General features: G+C 42.4%; 2 protein-coding genes across 2 annotated transcripts in view; one reads left to right on the top strand and one right to left on the bottom strand.

Annotated features, from left to right (window-relative positions):
• LOC146146906 (conserved oligomeric Golgi complex subunit 5-like) overlaps positions 1-15,109 on the bottom strand; it is a 69,703-nt gene that overhangs the window by 49,700 nt on the left and 4,894 nt on the right. The gene's annotated exons all lie outside the window — the stretch shown is intronic.
• Positions 306-13,305, top strand: LOC146146907 (G-protein coupled receptor 22-like). The gene is made up of 4 exons (XM_083386750.1): positions 306-560; positions 7,083-7,583; positions 8,140-8,222; positions 11,941-13,305. The coding sequence occupies exons 1-4, from the start codon at positions 306-308 to the stop codon at positions 12,986-12,988; spliced, it is 1,887 nt and encodes a 628-aa protein (XP_083242876.1). The 3' UTR covers positions 12,989-13,305.

Here is a 15,109-nt window from a genome sequence, read left to right as displayed (position 1 = left end):
GATAGCTTTTTGAAAATTTAAAATACAGACATAACGCCAGTCTACAAGCTATGTGTCCACAACCAAATTCGCAGAGAATGCAAAGGGTAATGCAGCCTCACACTGTTTTGCAAATGAGAGCTCTACTTTAGCGCAACGAAAATCAAACCTATGCGTTTTTGCCAATGTTTTGCAGGCGACAAAGATAGCAAACAGAAATCTAAAAGCGACTGTAAAAAGTAGAAAGCTCAAAGAGCAAGAGTGACGTGCAGAGCGCGTCTACGCAAGAGGAAAGGGCACAAGCACCGGCGAGCGGCAAAAAGGATATGCCCACGGCCTACGCGAGATGCGTGAACTGCACTGCAAGCAGCAGAATCGAAGGAATCGCCCAAAGCAGCGGCCTTAACATAAGCGAGGGAGACCTGGATTTTAACAAGGACGATCGACTGACGCCAGCTGAGCTCGTTCCTATCGTGTTCCTGGCACTGGAGGCGCTCGCGGGCTTGCTGTGCAACGTCATCGTGGTGCTGGTTTACTTTCGCAAGCGCAGCCTGCTTGAGAACGTCGGCAACGTGTTCACGGTAAGTCGCACTGAGCGCATAGATTTGTCGAACTTGCCCGCGGTGAGATTTGAACTCACGACCTCTGAACCACTGCACGGTCAATCTATTAATTGATTTAGTATTCTAGTGTGAGCTAAATGGCGAAATAAGGTTATAGGCAAGGGGGAATAAAAAACAAATTAAATCGTGGTTTCTCTGGTTCATTATTAAAAGCTAATCGACTTTGCGCCCGAAAAAGTAACCAATTCGTTGCTTTGCAGGGCGGCAGTGGTAAATAAAAGTTTTACAAAACAAAAGGCTGCTGGCGGAGAAGTTTCACCAAAAATGTTGGCGCACCTACGCGTCCATAAAAACCGTCTATCTGTTTCCCGCGCATTTAGCGAGCGAGTCACAAAAAGCTATACACACGGAAAACAAAGCGACTAACGCGAGCGACAAGCAACAAAAGCACCGAAAAACAATTTTCGGGTGCAAATCGTTCCGACAGCGGCCCCCGTCATCGGCGCAACTGCTTGCATGTTTACGTTGCGTTTTGGCGATGTCACGCTCAATCGATGGGCCAGCGCACGCTCTGCTGTCGTCTCGACTTAGCTCGAAGTCGTCTGATAGGAACATGAGCACAAAGCCAAGGGGATCGCATTTCTGGCCTGAATGCCAGCAGCCGTCGCTCGCTTGTTTCGCGAAATGCGAACCGACTTTGCGCAGCGGTTCGTCAAATGCGCTAACTCATCGAAACGCTCGTATACGATTTTTTCCATTACTGCGCGGACCGTTGATTCGTGTTTTGCGCTGAACCGCGGGACAAGGTCGGCCGCTGTGTGATATTATTAGCGAGCTGAAAGATCAGGTTAAACCGCGGTTTAACAAAGCACGACATGACGACCAATGTTGAAAATGTTCTAACCTGTTTTCTACCGTTTGGCAGATTAACAAAACTGCTAAACGTCACACTGGTGCATATTTGAAAAGGCGAATTTTCGCAGTAATTTTAATCGTCATTTAAAAACAATTCTGCCTTCTGCCAGGACAAAATAAATTGAGTTAATGTACTACGAAAAATGAACGCACTTTGATATTATTTTTAACCCGGCCCCAACCCGTCTTTAATGAGAACGCACAATTCGCGTTTCAACTCGCCGCAAAAGGAAAGTCCGCTCGATTAGCCAAAGAACGCAACGCCTTGGTTTTGCAATTAAACAGCGCCAAGCTATTTTGGCTTCGATTAGACCAGGGGTTCTTAAACTGGGGTCCATGGACCCCTTGGGGGGTCTGTGAACTAGTTTTAGGGGGTCCATGAAGATCTAATTAAAGAACTAGTGTATACTTAAGAAGTAATTAATTTTTCAAAGAAAACACTTTAATTAAAACTAAACGGTTTTGCACTGAATGTATAGTTAGACTCCATTTAAATTTCACATTTTTCGCACCGAAATAACAGAGTTATGAAGTCAATTTGTATTGTGACGTCAATTTATGACGTCATTTTGGAGTATTCCTGCTTCCGGGGTCCATGCAAAGCAAAAAAAAAAATTGGGGCTCCGCGGTAAAAAAAGTTTAAGAACCCCTGTATTAGACGTAAGTAGTTCGCATTACTGCCACAGAGCACAATTAAAAACTATCCAGCTTGGGAGTACTGGAGTGTATATACAGCGCGCCATATTGATAAGGCGATAAAAAATTGCGAACTATCTTCGCCGGGTATGTGTTTGACTTCCAGTTTAAGTTTGATTACGTTCGTTTGCTTTGGGACAACTCTGGCATACCCCGCATAAGGAGGCAGTTGTTTGAAACCAAGACAAAAGTACCAGAACAAAGCGGGATACAATTAAGCTCGTCAGAGTTAAACAAAAAAATGAACAAAATTTTTCGAAATCTAATGAGATATATGAATAATTATAATTATACCGAAAAAAAAGGACGTACATTTTAGACTAAAATGTTCAAAAACTCAACGTAGAGATATTGGTAGAAACGACTGCCGTTGATGGTTGTCGCTGGATGCAGATTCATCGTATCCTGTTTATTTGTCAAGCTACATCAGAAGCATTTACGTTACACACAAAAAAATTGTCCGCGAAATTTCCGGAAAATACGCGCACCGTCTAACACGGCTAGACATTTATTTTACCCATAGACCACCATTTGGTTTTAAATGTCACTTATGAAATAGCTCGATCGATGCTGAAAAAAATTGTCCACGAAAGTTCGGGAAAAAATACGCGCAGCGTCAAACACCGGCCAGACATAATTTGACCAACTAGACTGTCACCATTTGTTTTCAACTGTCGCATACAAATCGGTCGATCGATGCTGGTATCTCCCTGACCAAACGTAGAAAATTCCAACTGATAACAAAATACATTTGATTTGCGGAATCTCATTTGACCGAATTGTTTTTGTTGTTGGTTTCACGAACTCCGGCGACCCGCACTCGATTCCAATTTCTACAATGCAAAAGGCGTTAACGAGATCGGGGGAGTTTCGTTCGTTAGCACGATTAATATTTATTGCGGCGGGATTGAGCCTGGACGTAATTTGCAATCGGGTCGATGAGACGGCGCCCCTCGCCTCTTGGCAAACCAGCAATGATGAACAGAAATAAGCCGAAGTTTATATAGGCTAAAGTTGAGCGAGCGCCTTGGGAATTCCGAGGTTTCATTCAGCCGACAGGCCATTCGTTTGGTGTCTTTGTGACGCCAATAATTGCGGTTTGATGACGTAAAGACAATAATGCCGTCGCCGCGTCAAACGATGAATTCAATTTGGCCGGAATCGGAGTGTTTTTTTATTGATAGCGATCCCCACGAAATTGTTCACAGTCTCACAATTACTATAGGAGAGTGGGCAATTGGTCGATATTCAGCGCTATCGAGTTAACGCGAAACACGGCGTAAATTGGAAATTTCCCGGTGCTTTTATCCGGTGCAGTGTCAAGAGAAACTTTACAAATTGACGCTGATCGTTTTTTCGATGACTTTTGAACACATACAGAAAGCTAAACACGTTTGGAACGTTTTGAACGGATGTGCTTCTAATTTTAAAAATCACATACATAATGTGGTGCAGGTCAGTCTGTCATTACAGTGGTCAAGGCTGATCATGTCATTCCAAGTTGTTTGGGGTTAATATAGCTCAAACGTAAATCTTGTTAACTATTTTTGTTTACGGTATTGTCAAACTTTTAAATAAGGTACGTATAGACTACATGTAAAAGGGTTGCAGGTAATCAGCCATTGCTTGGTTATTTTAATGCAATGCAACAGTTCTTAAATGTAATATTTTATGTGGACCTGCTTTTTTATTACGAGATACTATAACATTTCTTTTAACCATGCTAAAAATTTCGAATGTGAGCTTATAAGTTTGCAAAATTATTGCTCAAGGCCAGTATTAAAAATTATACAAGAATCGTTCCATAGTGATTTTTATATGGTAATCCTTAGGCTGACAAAGACTGGCAAATACTACGGTACCGGCGTGGCGCACGTAAACCAAAACTGCGTCAACGAAGAAAAACAATTTTAATAACTCGGTCATCCAATTCGATTTTCGCGAATTAGGTGCGACGTAGAATTGCGTCTGTAACATTCCTCGACAAAGAAACTGCGGCGACCGGCGCTGTTTTGGCCTTTGTTCGATATTGATCGGACGGCGCCAACAAATAGTTGCGAAACAAAATCTAAAAACTTTGGCCACTTTCAGCGTTAAAACAGGCCGTCCCACAACAGGCCGTCCCACTATATTTCCTTGAAAGAAAGGCGGTAAAATAGGGTGCCGGCCCAGCCAATCGCCCACTCACTCTTATGGACGTCAGCTGTCTCGGCCTGTGGCAAGGTCAATATTTGCGCAGCGATTGGCCAACGAAGAAAAAAACTCGTTAAAGTGGAAAGCGCGCATCGCTTCCAATATTCGCCTTACGTCATACTGGTTTGAAAAACTTTTTCCCGGGACTATGTGCGATGGGTTTTTTTTAAGCGGAAAAGCCGGTTGCGAAATCGCCTTGACGGAACACAGAACTTCTGCTCTGCTCGTAAAAAGGGGCGAAAAACAAATACGGTTGTTGCATTGCGGTCATACCAAAATACCATTCTGCCTTTGGTATAGGATAACAGGGCTTGGAGCGCGTATAGTTGCATACGACACGGAAATAGCGATCGAGAACAGGTACAGGCTTATAAGGGTGGCAAAACACGCGCTGAATTTTAGGTGTAGGGGTTGCAAAGACGATTTCGTCAATAGAAATTATTGTACACGTTAGACGAACTCTGTATTTAACCGTAATTTTACATTTAAGGATAGTTTCGCGTCCACATGACCAACGTTATAGAGCTAATATTATACAAATGTCCATCCGTGAGTATCTAATAATCTCACCTGATTATACGGCATAATAATTGTGACAATTATGGGAAACAGGCAACTATAACCAAGAATAAACTGTATTTGTTCTTGTTTTATGAGCACGATATAAAACCAATAAGGAGAACAGCCTCATATGGAGTTGAATATGCGTAGAACGCTCGGCGAAATTTGGTTTCAAGATTTCCAAGACTGATTGCAGATTTCGGGAACAATAGAATACACCAGCTACATTTTTTAATTACGCTTTTGCGATATAATTTATCATTAGACCGCTTTGCCCAAGGAAAATGGGGCAATTTATTACGCCATCTTACTCAAACGTGACGAATAGGAATCAGTGCAAACATTACGAAAACAAAACGGACCTTTTCGATTATTGCCGCTGATACAAAAAGAATTGATTCGCAAATTTTCTTTTCGATGCATATACAAATGAATCTGGCAGCTGCCTCGATGCGCCTCGATTTTGGATTCCTGAAAAAAACTACACGAACAATTTGTGAGATATAGCGCCGCGCAGTGGCCATTTGGGCGTGATTGATTTCTTCCAGGCGATAATAGATTTGTGACATAGTACAGCCCCAGAGATAACGCCGGCAAGTTACGAATATTGATGGGTGTGCTTTATAGGCCTACCACAAATTCGGGAATACAGTCGGGCAGATTTCAGAATCCAGTAGGCCGATAAGATCATTTTTACGGCGATTGACTTCAACAAGGATTTATCGACGTTTTGCAAGGTTTTCGCGAATAGTATAGTAAGTTGAAGTGGAGAACGGCCTTGGACGAAAATCGATAAACTGCGTTCGTCGCTTAATTAATCTTCCACTCTCAAGTTCGTGTCAAAACAACTCTAGCAGCATCGCGTGTGCCGCGATCTAAAAATAAGGCAGCTTGTCATTATTTTGATGTGAGTCATGGAACTGTCTTTGATTAAGTAAATGATTATTTTGATTATTTATGTTTAGCTCCTTGAGAACTTCGAAAGGCCCAACAGCCCAAAAGTGCAGAGTTTTCAAGAACGTGAACTTACAGGGGGTCGCGCAATAAATAAAATAAAACAAAAAAATAAACTAATAAAAAGCACAGCTGAGTTGCACATTACTTCTTCAAATAACGCCGATAACGCAAAAAGGCAAATATTGTACCATGCAAACATGAACCTGACTGGGAGCAACTAACAAGAAACGCAAAAACCACAGCGCAACTTAAAGTAACATGAGTATCATTACATCGACTACATAGTTATATTTTCTGCTCGTGATTGTTGAACGTGGAGGGTGCTGGCCAAACGTTCTACTGAAATAAACTAGGCCACAGAGTGATTCGTTTGGGAGATCCTGGGAAAATCCTGAGCCTGCGTGCGCATTGGTAAAGCTGTTAAACTCCCGACGCAGCAATCTCTGATGTGGCTCTGTAGTCGAAAACTACTGCCCTCTTTTGCATATACCTCCAAACGCAAACAATCGATATAATAATCCATCATTCCATACCCTGATAGTGTAAAGGATGATGCCTTTTTGATTATTTTTATAAACCTCTGGGTCGACCTTGATCAGCATTTTGTCAGTATGGATTTTAAACGCAATCATCAAGCATATGGCCTAGGAAAGACATCTAGTAAAAGCTTTAATTTCTTTGTAATCACGACCTTGCTAATACCGGAGACGCTAGTATCGACTGGAATACGCAGAACACTGGGGAATGTCTTGTAAATATTTTAAAACATATAGCAGCTCTCAGAAAATCCCCGAAAAAAAGGACATTTCTTTAAACTTCAGCATTGCAGTGTAAGTGTTTTATGACTAATTTAATTGTGTAAGGAATGGTCGCTGAGCAAATGGTGCCTTGACATTGTACTTGCCTTAACTATGTTCTTTGTGAGTGGATTTTATTTTTAAATAAGATATAAACTGCTTTGACGAAGCCATTGTTTTGTCAACAAATTTCTGCACACTATAAAAGAGTATAGTAACGGGGCCAAAAAAATATTTAAAAAACATTGTACACCTCTATACTTATCATTTGAGAACTCAAAAATGGCACCGAAGGACATAACTATTCGCAAGCTTATTAATGACAGGTCATTGAGCCAGGATCATACCGCCCCAAAATATCACATAATAGCACCAAAACATTGCGCGCAAACCCTAACAACTCGTCTATCTTCAAACGCAGGTTAACCTGGCTGTGATCGATATTATCCTGTGCGGCGTAGCCTTGCCCATTACCCTGGTCACGCAACTGCTCAGCTTCGGATCGGCGCAACAGGCCAACAACCTTTGCTTCCTAAATCGTGGCCTGCTCATTTTCTGCGCCATTGCAAGCGTGGCCGGGACGGCGCTGCTGGCCCTGGACCGGGCCGACGTGAGCCTGCGAGCCCTGAAGCGATTTTTCGTCAAGGGCAGAACCGCCTACGCCATCGCCATAGTGTGGAGTGTCTCTGTACTAGCCACAGTAGCTCCTCTCTTGCTTATGTTCAACTACGATACAGCGGCAAGCGAGGAATGGCAGGTGGTGCCTGTGGCGGCGCTGGCTGACAAGAGTCGATCCAGGCTGGGTGACGTCATCAATTCTGGTGACGTCATTGGTTTGGACAACGTCACGTGCGCGGCGAGGTGCGCCAAGGACCTGTGCTCGCTCAACAAGTTCGACTTGTCGCTGCAGATCGCTTTCCAGGTTCGACACGACTTTTTGTTTTTGTTTTGGTTTGAAAAGGGCGGCGTCACGCTTGAAAGCCCCTCGTCACGTGGTTTCGGCCAATCGTGTAACGGCGATTTTTCAGTGGTTCTAATAACCCAGTGAACGGTTGGTGTTGATAAAGTACGAGAAAACAAGGAGTGAATGTTGCGACATAATCAAACTAATGTCATAGCTGAACAAAAAAGTGTTTTTTCTTCAACCAACTAATGCTATATCCAAACTCCTTTGATATAATATATTTGACAGTCAAACTTTTACGACAACGCCAATAAAAGGGATTTTTCTACAAGACTACCAAATAGTCAACTATAACAAACGCAACCAAACCTTTATTGGAAAATTATGTTTTTTGAAACAATTTTGCAAATCTTCACAAACCTGCAAAATGCAGGCAAAAAGCCTTACGGCACTGGGTTATCTCGAAACTTTCCAAATCACATCATAATTTCGCCGGAGGTTTCGCAGTTCTGTAAGGTTTGCGTCTAAATCACGTAAAGTTTTTTTTTCAGTTAAACTAAAACTTTTTTCACAGGTCAGCACTTTTGTGATCGGCAACATCATCATAATCTCGGTGTACCTTAGGATCTTGCAGTCCGTGCAGCGGGGAAGCAACAAGTAAGTTAAATCAAGTAGTTTGTGTGTTAATCTTTAAAAAAATGGTTTAATTCCCCTATTTGCTACCTTTGGCTGCATGCTGAATAACACAAACGACAGAAGTACGAGATTTTTCACTAATGAGTTCCTAAAAATTTGGAGCCGGCTTAAACAAGATGTCCTTAAAGGGGTTCTTAAACTGGCGTCTGTGGGCTACTTGGGCTACGTTGCCAATTTTTACGGGGGCCCACGAAGGCCTAAACAAAATCTTACAGCATATTTCGCACACAAAAATATTTTTTTTGGGGGGAGTGGCCTTCTTTTCAAATGTACTTAAGATTATTACACATTTGCGGGGCCGAAAACAACAGATATCTTAAATACACTTTTTTTAGTCATGATCTCTAAAAAAATCATGACAACCCTAGTAAAAAAATTAAATTGATTTTTTAGAGGTCCGCGTTTCAGAACCACTGCCTTATTAGTTATTGCGTATAGAGAAAAGTTTGCCAGTAAAAGCACATTTATTTTCTGAGCTTGGCTTCGGCACACCGTTTTGCCGGCATGCATCGTGAAATATCGAATTACCATCAGATATACGCTCCTTGGCTATACAATGGTGTTCAGGTAACGCACGGAACCAAGATGATAGGGCGGCGATAAGAACGAATAAAACCACTTATTACCGTTAGTGTTACTGAAAATTGAATACCAGTATTTAGGATTTTTTTCTAAAACTTTACAGGACCCAAATTTAACAAAGTATTATTATCTATTGGTGACGAGAACTGTACAGTAATTGCCCAGGCGATTTATCAAACGCCTTTTGAGTTACATTTTCGAGTCAACTGGTTTAATATTTGATTTTTCTTACACTATTTTAAAGAGGCACAAATGAATATTTACGTTAATTTCGCATCACAAGCTGTATTGCACAAGACGAAAACTGACATAAAAAAAAGTTGTTTGACGTATGTTTCTACAAAGTTGATTTCACTCCTTTTCGAATTCCGTCTAGAAAGCGTAGTATTTGCGTTATAAGAAAAGTAATCTATAAAACTGTGCAGCGTAAGAAAGGTACAACATTGAAAACCTTTCACTTTTAGGCATAAAATCTCCTGCTTTAATAAAAATATGCGGGCTTTCATTATATTTTTAAAAGAGCAAAAAACTTGTGTTTTTTCATAAGTGAAACCAAAAAGTTAAAAAAACATGTGTCTAAGAAACCTAGTGTTTTTGTACGTGAAATAAATATTAGACAACCATTGCCTATAGGCTTGTAAATCGTTTCAAAATCAAAGCATAAAAAAATTAAAAATTATAGTTCAAAAAAAACAACTCCGGTATAATTAAAAAAAACTTCCAAAGTGCAAAATGTCGGGGTGGAACCACGGACATGCAGATTGCAGGATGAAGATTGACTGGGCGAATAACAAGCCCAAGTGTGCAGGCCGTATACGCCCTTGGCACTTGGCAATGCAGCGTCAATCACGAGGTACCGAGCGGCGAAGGCGTCGTCAATTATTCATTTCGGCGTGCGAGAATGCCTTACGAAACAACGCGGTCGCAACACCGCAGCCATTGAAAGATTATTCTGGCGCGCGATAGGATTCCTGCTCGCGTAAAACGCAAGCTTGCATCGGGTTAAATTGGGAGTTTAAGGCGAACCGACGCACGAATCTATTGTTAGATGCTTGTGATTTTACCGCATAACGTACAAGCAACTTATTTCCGTGCGCGATTAAAAGAGATATTATTATTATTAGCTCAGTCTTTATTACCGAATCTGTATAAGTGTTTTTACGGCAACCGCACTCGGCGCTTCAAAGTTTAAAAGGTCGCTTTTTTACCGCGTAAAGCGTCGTCGCCTTTAGTGGCACTCTTAACGCGTCGGGCGACATTTAAAGGCTACATTTCGTGATAAGAATTTGTTATTGTGTTTGCTGCTATGTCCTACCTAAACAAAATAAAAGGATGATATATCCGGCTGTTACATGATGGAAATAACATGGTTTCTACTGTCTTCGCTGTCATTGTGATTTATTTTTTTTTTTTTTTGATCGAAAGAAAAGTGGGTACAATATTTAAAATCTATACCACGAGTTTTTGGTCTGCCCTTTCCTTCCCGAATAATCTTCCAGTACTTCAGAAATTCTAAAATTTATGCCATCTATAGCTAGCCTACGAGATTTTTATAGCTGCTGAAATTCAGACAAAACGTCAAAGCATTAATTCGTACTTTCACGAAGAAACGATAATAAAGCGGCCTGAGGCGAACCATCATTTAAAAAAAACGTGTAACACAGTTTTAATCAAATTTTTAAACTTATCGCTAACAAATGAACGTGTCTGTCCTACACACGAGGGTTGTTTTCCAACCAGACAAATTTAAGGGTGAAATACCGTCACGGCATTTGCTTGGCCGCCTTGGCCACACAAAAAGAAACGCGATTGACAGGACCGGGTCATGCAAATATCCCTTGGGAGGCGGCCTTGTTTTTAAGGCAGGTAAACATGCAGACGGGCCAGCGAAATGTCTGACACGGGAATTGTTTTTGCCCTAAGCCCCTTACGGCCGCAACCCCTACCCCATTTTCACCCTGTAGTGCATGGATGGGCAAATGTTTTTGACAGGAGCAATTATTTTTGAATATTTGACAAAGGTCGGCATGAGAACAAGAAAATGTCTTAGAGGGCCTTGTCTAAATAGGATTCAAAATAAACATAATATGAAGTGCAGATCTTTTTCAAGAAAGCAAAAGAAATATTGTGAGTTGAAATAGCTTATGTCAGTCCAGGGTTTTATTGACTAGAAAAAAAAAGCCGGATTAAACTGTTTGGTGGCCTGGACAGGGCCCGAGGGTCGTATTTTACCCAGGTCTGTGTTAAAGTTCAAGTATACACGAGAGGTTACCCAGACCGACATGTAACTTGCTAACTTGACCTGCGAGGTCTCAATGGGGTCGTCCTTGCTTTTACACCGCCAATGATCGAAAAAAAATCCAAGCCCGGTCAGAAAATCGATGACGGTTTGAGGGGGCGACACAAACCGCCAAAAAAGACAGTGGTTGGTTGACGGGAACAGCTCGCCAAGAATTGAGCGAATTCGCGCGGTTTCACTAACGTCGGTTTGGCGTTGAACGAAAATCGGCCAACTAAATTTTGCGACGCGTTTGCGGCGAAAGGCTGCGATCAATTCGCTTTCTCGCGCGCCCGGTTTAATGCGCACTGATCAGCACTGGGGCAGGAACATCAGATTAAAAAAAAACGGTAATTTAACACAAACCTTTGTTAATAGCCGTTCTTGTCAAATTTGAAACCTAAATATCAGATCAGCGCAAATCCTAAGCTCTTGAACTTTTTTTTGACGCGGGGCCCTAAACAATTTTTTTCCTTTTCGTCGACCAGGGTCGCCATGACATTTTTTAGAGCTGACGTCATTAACTTACTTTATTAAAACAAGTAGACATGGGAAATCTGCTGTTTTCGTTCCGAAAAAGATGCAGAGTTCAAATATTTTCAGTGATAAAACTTTTTTCAATCAAGTCATTTTAATTTAAACTTTATCAATAATTCACTAATATTTTAATTAAACCCTCATGGACCCTTAACACTAGTTCACGTACCCCAAGGGGTCAATGGACTCTATTTTAAAAAACAAATCAGCCAATTTCCCTTGAGCAAATTTAACAAACAGCAAATTAGCAACAACTCCTAATCGTTTTTCGCTTTCTCGCAGACAGGCCAAAAAGATCCGGGAGCAGCACTCGCTCAAGATGACGCGCGACCAGCAGAAGAAGAGCCTCGTGCTCAAGTGCTGCGGAGGATGGATGAAGAGCAGAGGAGAAGATGGAGTAGGAGCAAGAGCAGGAGGAGAAGACAAGGACGCGACCGTCATCACCACGATATCGGAAAGCTCGCCGCGGATCGAGCGCGCTAACAACAATAAAACGCGGCAAATTGTGCAAGTCAAGCAGGCCGAGCCTTCGCCTTCGCCTAAGCTCAGCGGCGTAAAGGTCGACGACAAGGCGGCAAACGGTTTAATCTGCGCCGCGGGAAAACAGGAGCCGGATTCCGGCGGAACGGAAGAGCATCACGCCGAAGCCAAGACCGACTTTGCGTCCGTGGCTCTCTCCATAACCGTTGTGCTTGCGCTGAAGCGAATGGTTGCGGCCAAGATACGCGAGAAGCGCCGTCGGACGCGGCACCTGCGCAAGATGGTCGTCCTCATTCTGCTCACCTTTGTAACGTGCTGGACGCCGTTTCACGCACTTCCAGTCGCCAAGTACTTGGCCGGGCCGGACGAGCGGCGCCTCTGTGCGGCAACATGCAGCTTTAAAGATACATCAGTGCGCGGTTTGCGCCTTGAAACGCCAGTTGAAAGCGGCGGCGCGGCGTGGAACGCTGCCTTCCTTTGGAGTCTCGTTCTGGGCGTCGCTTCGTGCACTATCAACCCGGCGCTGTACAGTTTCTCGCGCGAGAAGATCCGCAAGGACATTCGAGTTGTGTATTGCGCCAAATCGGGGCCGCGGCTCGAGCGTCGAGCCCGCGTTCGCATCTCGGCGGTCTGGAGCTCGCCTTGGGGCCGCGGACGTCGCGCGTCGCCTCAGGCGCCCAAGTGCAGGCGCGGCGACGCTGTATGTCGCGTCAACACGTGCACGGACAGCTGCAGCTCGTCTGCGCGCGACGTCAGTGAGAAGCTCCTGGGAAACAATCAAAACCAGCAACTGAAGGAGCAGGGAACCTACAGCCGCTCGACTTTCATCGAAACGGTCGAGAACGTGTAGTTTTGCGCTTTTACGCTTCTGCAAGTCAATAAACGGCGCCCAGTTTTTTTGCGACTTCTTGTAGGCTAAACTCAATGGCCGCCTCAAAAGGAGAAAGACCGCTCCACTTTTATCGAAACGGTCGAGAACGTGTAGGTTTGCGTTTATTTACGCCTCGACAAGTCAATCAACGGCGCCTATAGTTTTTCGCACCTTTCTGTTGGACAAATTTGATGGCCGCCTCCTCGAGAAAGGAGAAGAGACAACGCTACACATTTTTTCTGGTCGAATACGCATGACCGCTTAAAAAGCCAAGCCACATTTGTAGCTGCTTTATGTGCGACCGATACAATTTCTCGCCAAATTTCGCTTGGTTATCTACATTTTATTTAAATAGTTCAATAGGGCCAAGTGAAGAGACATTTGCACAGATTTCTATCCATGGATTCTGCACATTTGTACTAGACAATGGTGACCAGGTTACCTTCTGCTCTTTCAATTGCCCGTTGTTTTTCAGCCCGAACTACCACGAAAAAATGGTCAAAATTTGAAAGGGTAAAAAATAGCTGCAAGTCGCGAAGTAAATCGGAACGAGCGTACGCCGGGTTTTTCGTTTTCTGTTTCATATATTTTTCTCGACTACACTCCTTTTTTTCGCTTTTTTTTTATACGAGCTGCTGCCACGTATTCGAAGCACGCGTTTACTTGTTCTACTTCTTGTTATATTCTCACTATCTTTCCTGTGTTTGGTTCCGCGATGAGCACTGTGTGCGTAAAATAAAAAAAATCAGAGCGTATACAGCGGTGGAGTTTGATTTTCGTCACAGGACTTGAATAACTCTTATCAGTCGCAACTTCCCAGGAATTAAACGATAGCACAAATGATTCTGATCCGATTGATAAAATGGTAATGTCAACATGGGAGTCTTTATTAGATCACCAAATGATGAAACGAAAACCGTTATCATTGATAAAAAAAAGGCCTTAGAAGGGCTAGATTGCAGTTGTTATATACGTATGCCGTATGTATCTCGTTAAGAATAATGTGGTCACAATATACCCGGTACATACGTTTATTTTCCTTTAATTTTTTGTAACGACCAAAATGGGATCTTACGACTAAGGCTGAGAAGCCAAAGTCGGACCCAGGATTAGACCGGGTCGGCCATTTTTAATAAAGCGGAATACGGGACTCGACAATAGGAGTACATAAGACTACCGGAGTCCCGAGTCCGACGTGCGCTTACGCAGTACCAAGTTCGAAACCGATAAGGTTACAAACTGTAAATCGTATCAAGGGAGAACAGCAGGGTATTTTGAGTATATAGGTGATTATCACATTTGTATAAGTAAAATACAGTATATTCACTATTTTACTCTATTTTACGGACAAATATGTTTGGAATAGAACAGAGGACCGACTTGGAGACGGACTCGAGACTTTAAGCAGTCGGTAAATTTAACTGGAGTCGGACTCGAGTTGTTTAAACCGACCCCTGCCCGCAACTGACCGAAAAAACACCGAATATCGTTAAAGCGTAGCAAAAAGGTATTTGCTAACCGCATGTCTGCAACCATGCAGTTGGCAGACATTAGTGATCAATAAGGAATGACAACAAGTTCCTTGTTATAAAAGGTTATAAAGCTATGTTGAAAACGTGTGAAGCCCTGCGTGGGATGGCCAAAGCACTTCTATTGGAAACTTGGGTATTTAGACCACGTAAAACAATGATAAATCTTTATGCAAAATATTTGTTTCTGTTGATGTGTACAATTTAATGACCTTTTTTGACATAAATTACCACAGTCATTCAATTATATCCCATAACTTAAAATGCATTTTAACTTTTTCACCAACACGCACATAAACTTATCTTTTCAGAGGACATTTTGTGATGTCACTTTTAGTGCACATTTTGAGCACCCCTGTGAAAAAACAAAGTCAACGCCTATTTGTCAGTTTAAATAGTTATACAAATATGTTTAAAACGTGTGAAGGTCTAATTAGTCAGTAAAATAATGAAACTAATTCAGTCCAAAGTATTATGAAAATGAAGTGCAAGACATTTCGAGGGTTTTCGGTAGAGAATGTAATTATTACAATATCTACAACAGCGACATAAGTAAACTACAACTAAACCA

This window comes from Ascidiella aspersa, chromosome 4 (assembly GCF_963924565.1).
Source record: "Ascidiella aspersa chromosome 4, kaAscAspe10.2, whole genome shotgun sequence".
Classification (NCBI taxonomy): Eukaryota; Metazoa; Chordata; class Ascidiacea; order Phlebobranchia; family Ascidiidae; genus Ascidiella; species Ascidiella aspersa.
This window is presented reverse-complemented; position numbering and strand designations above follow the sequence as displayed.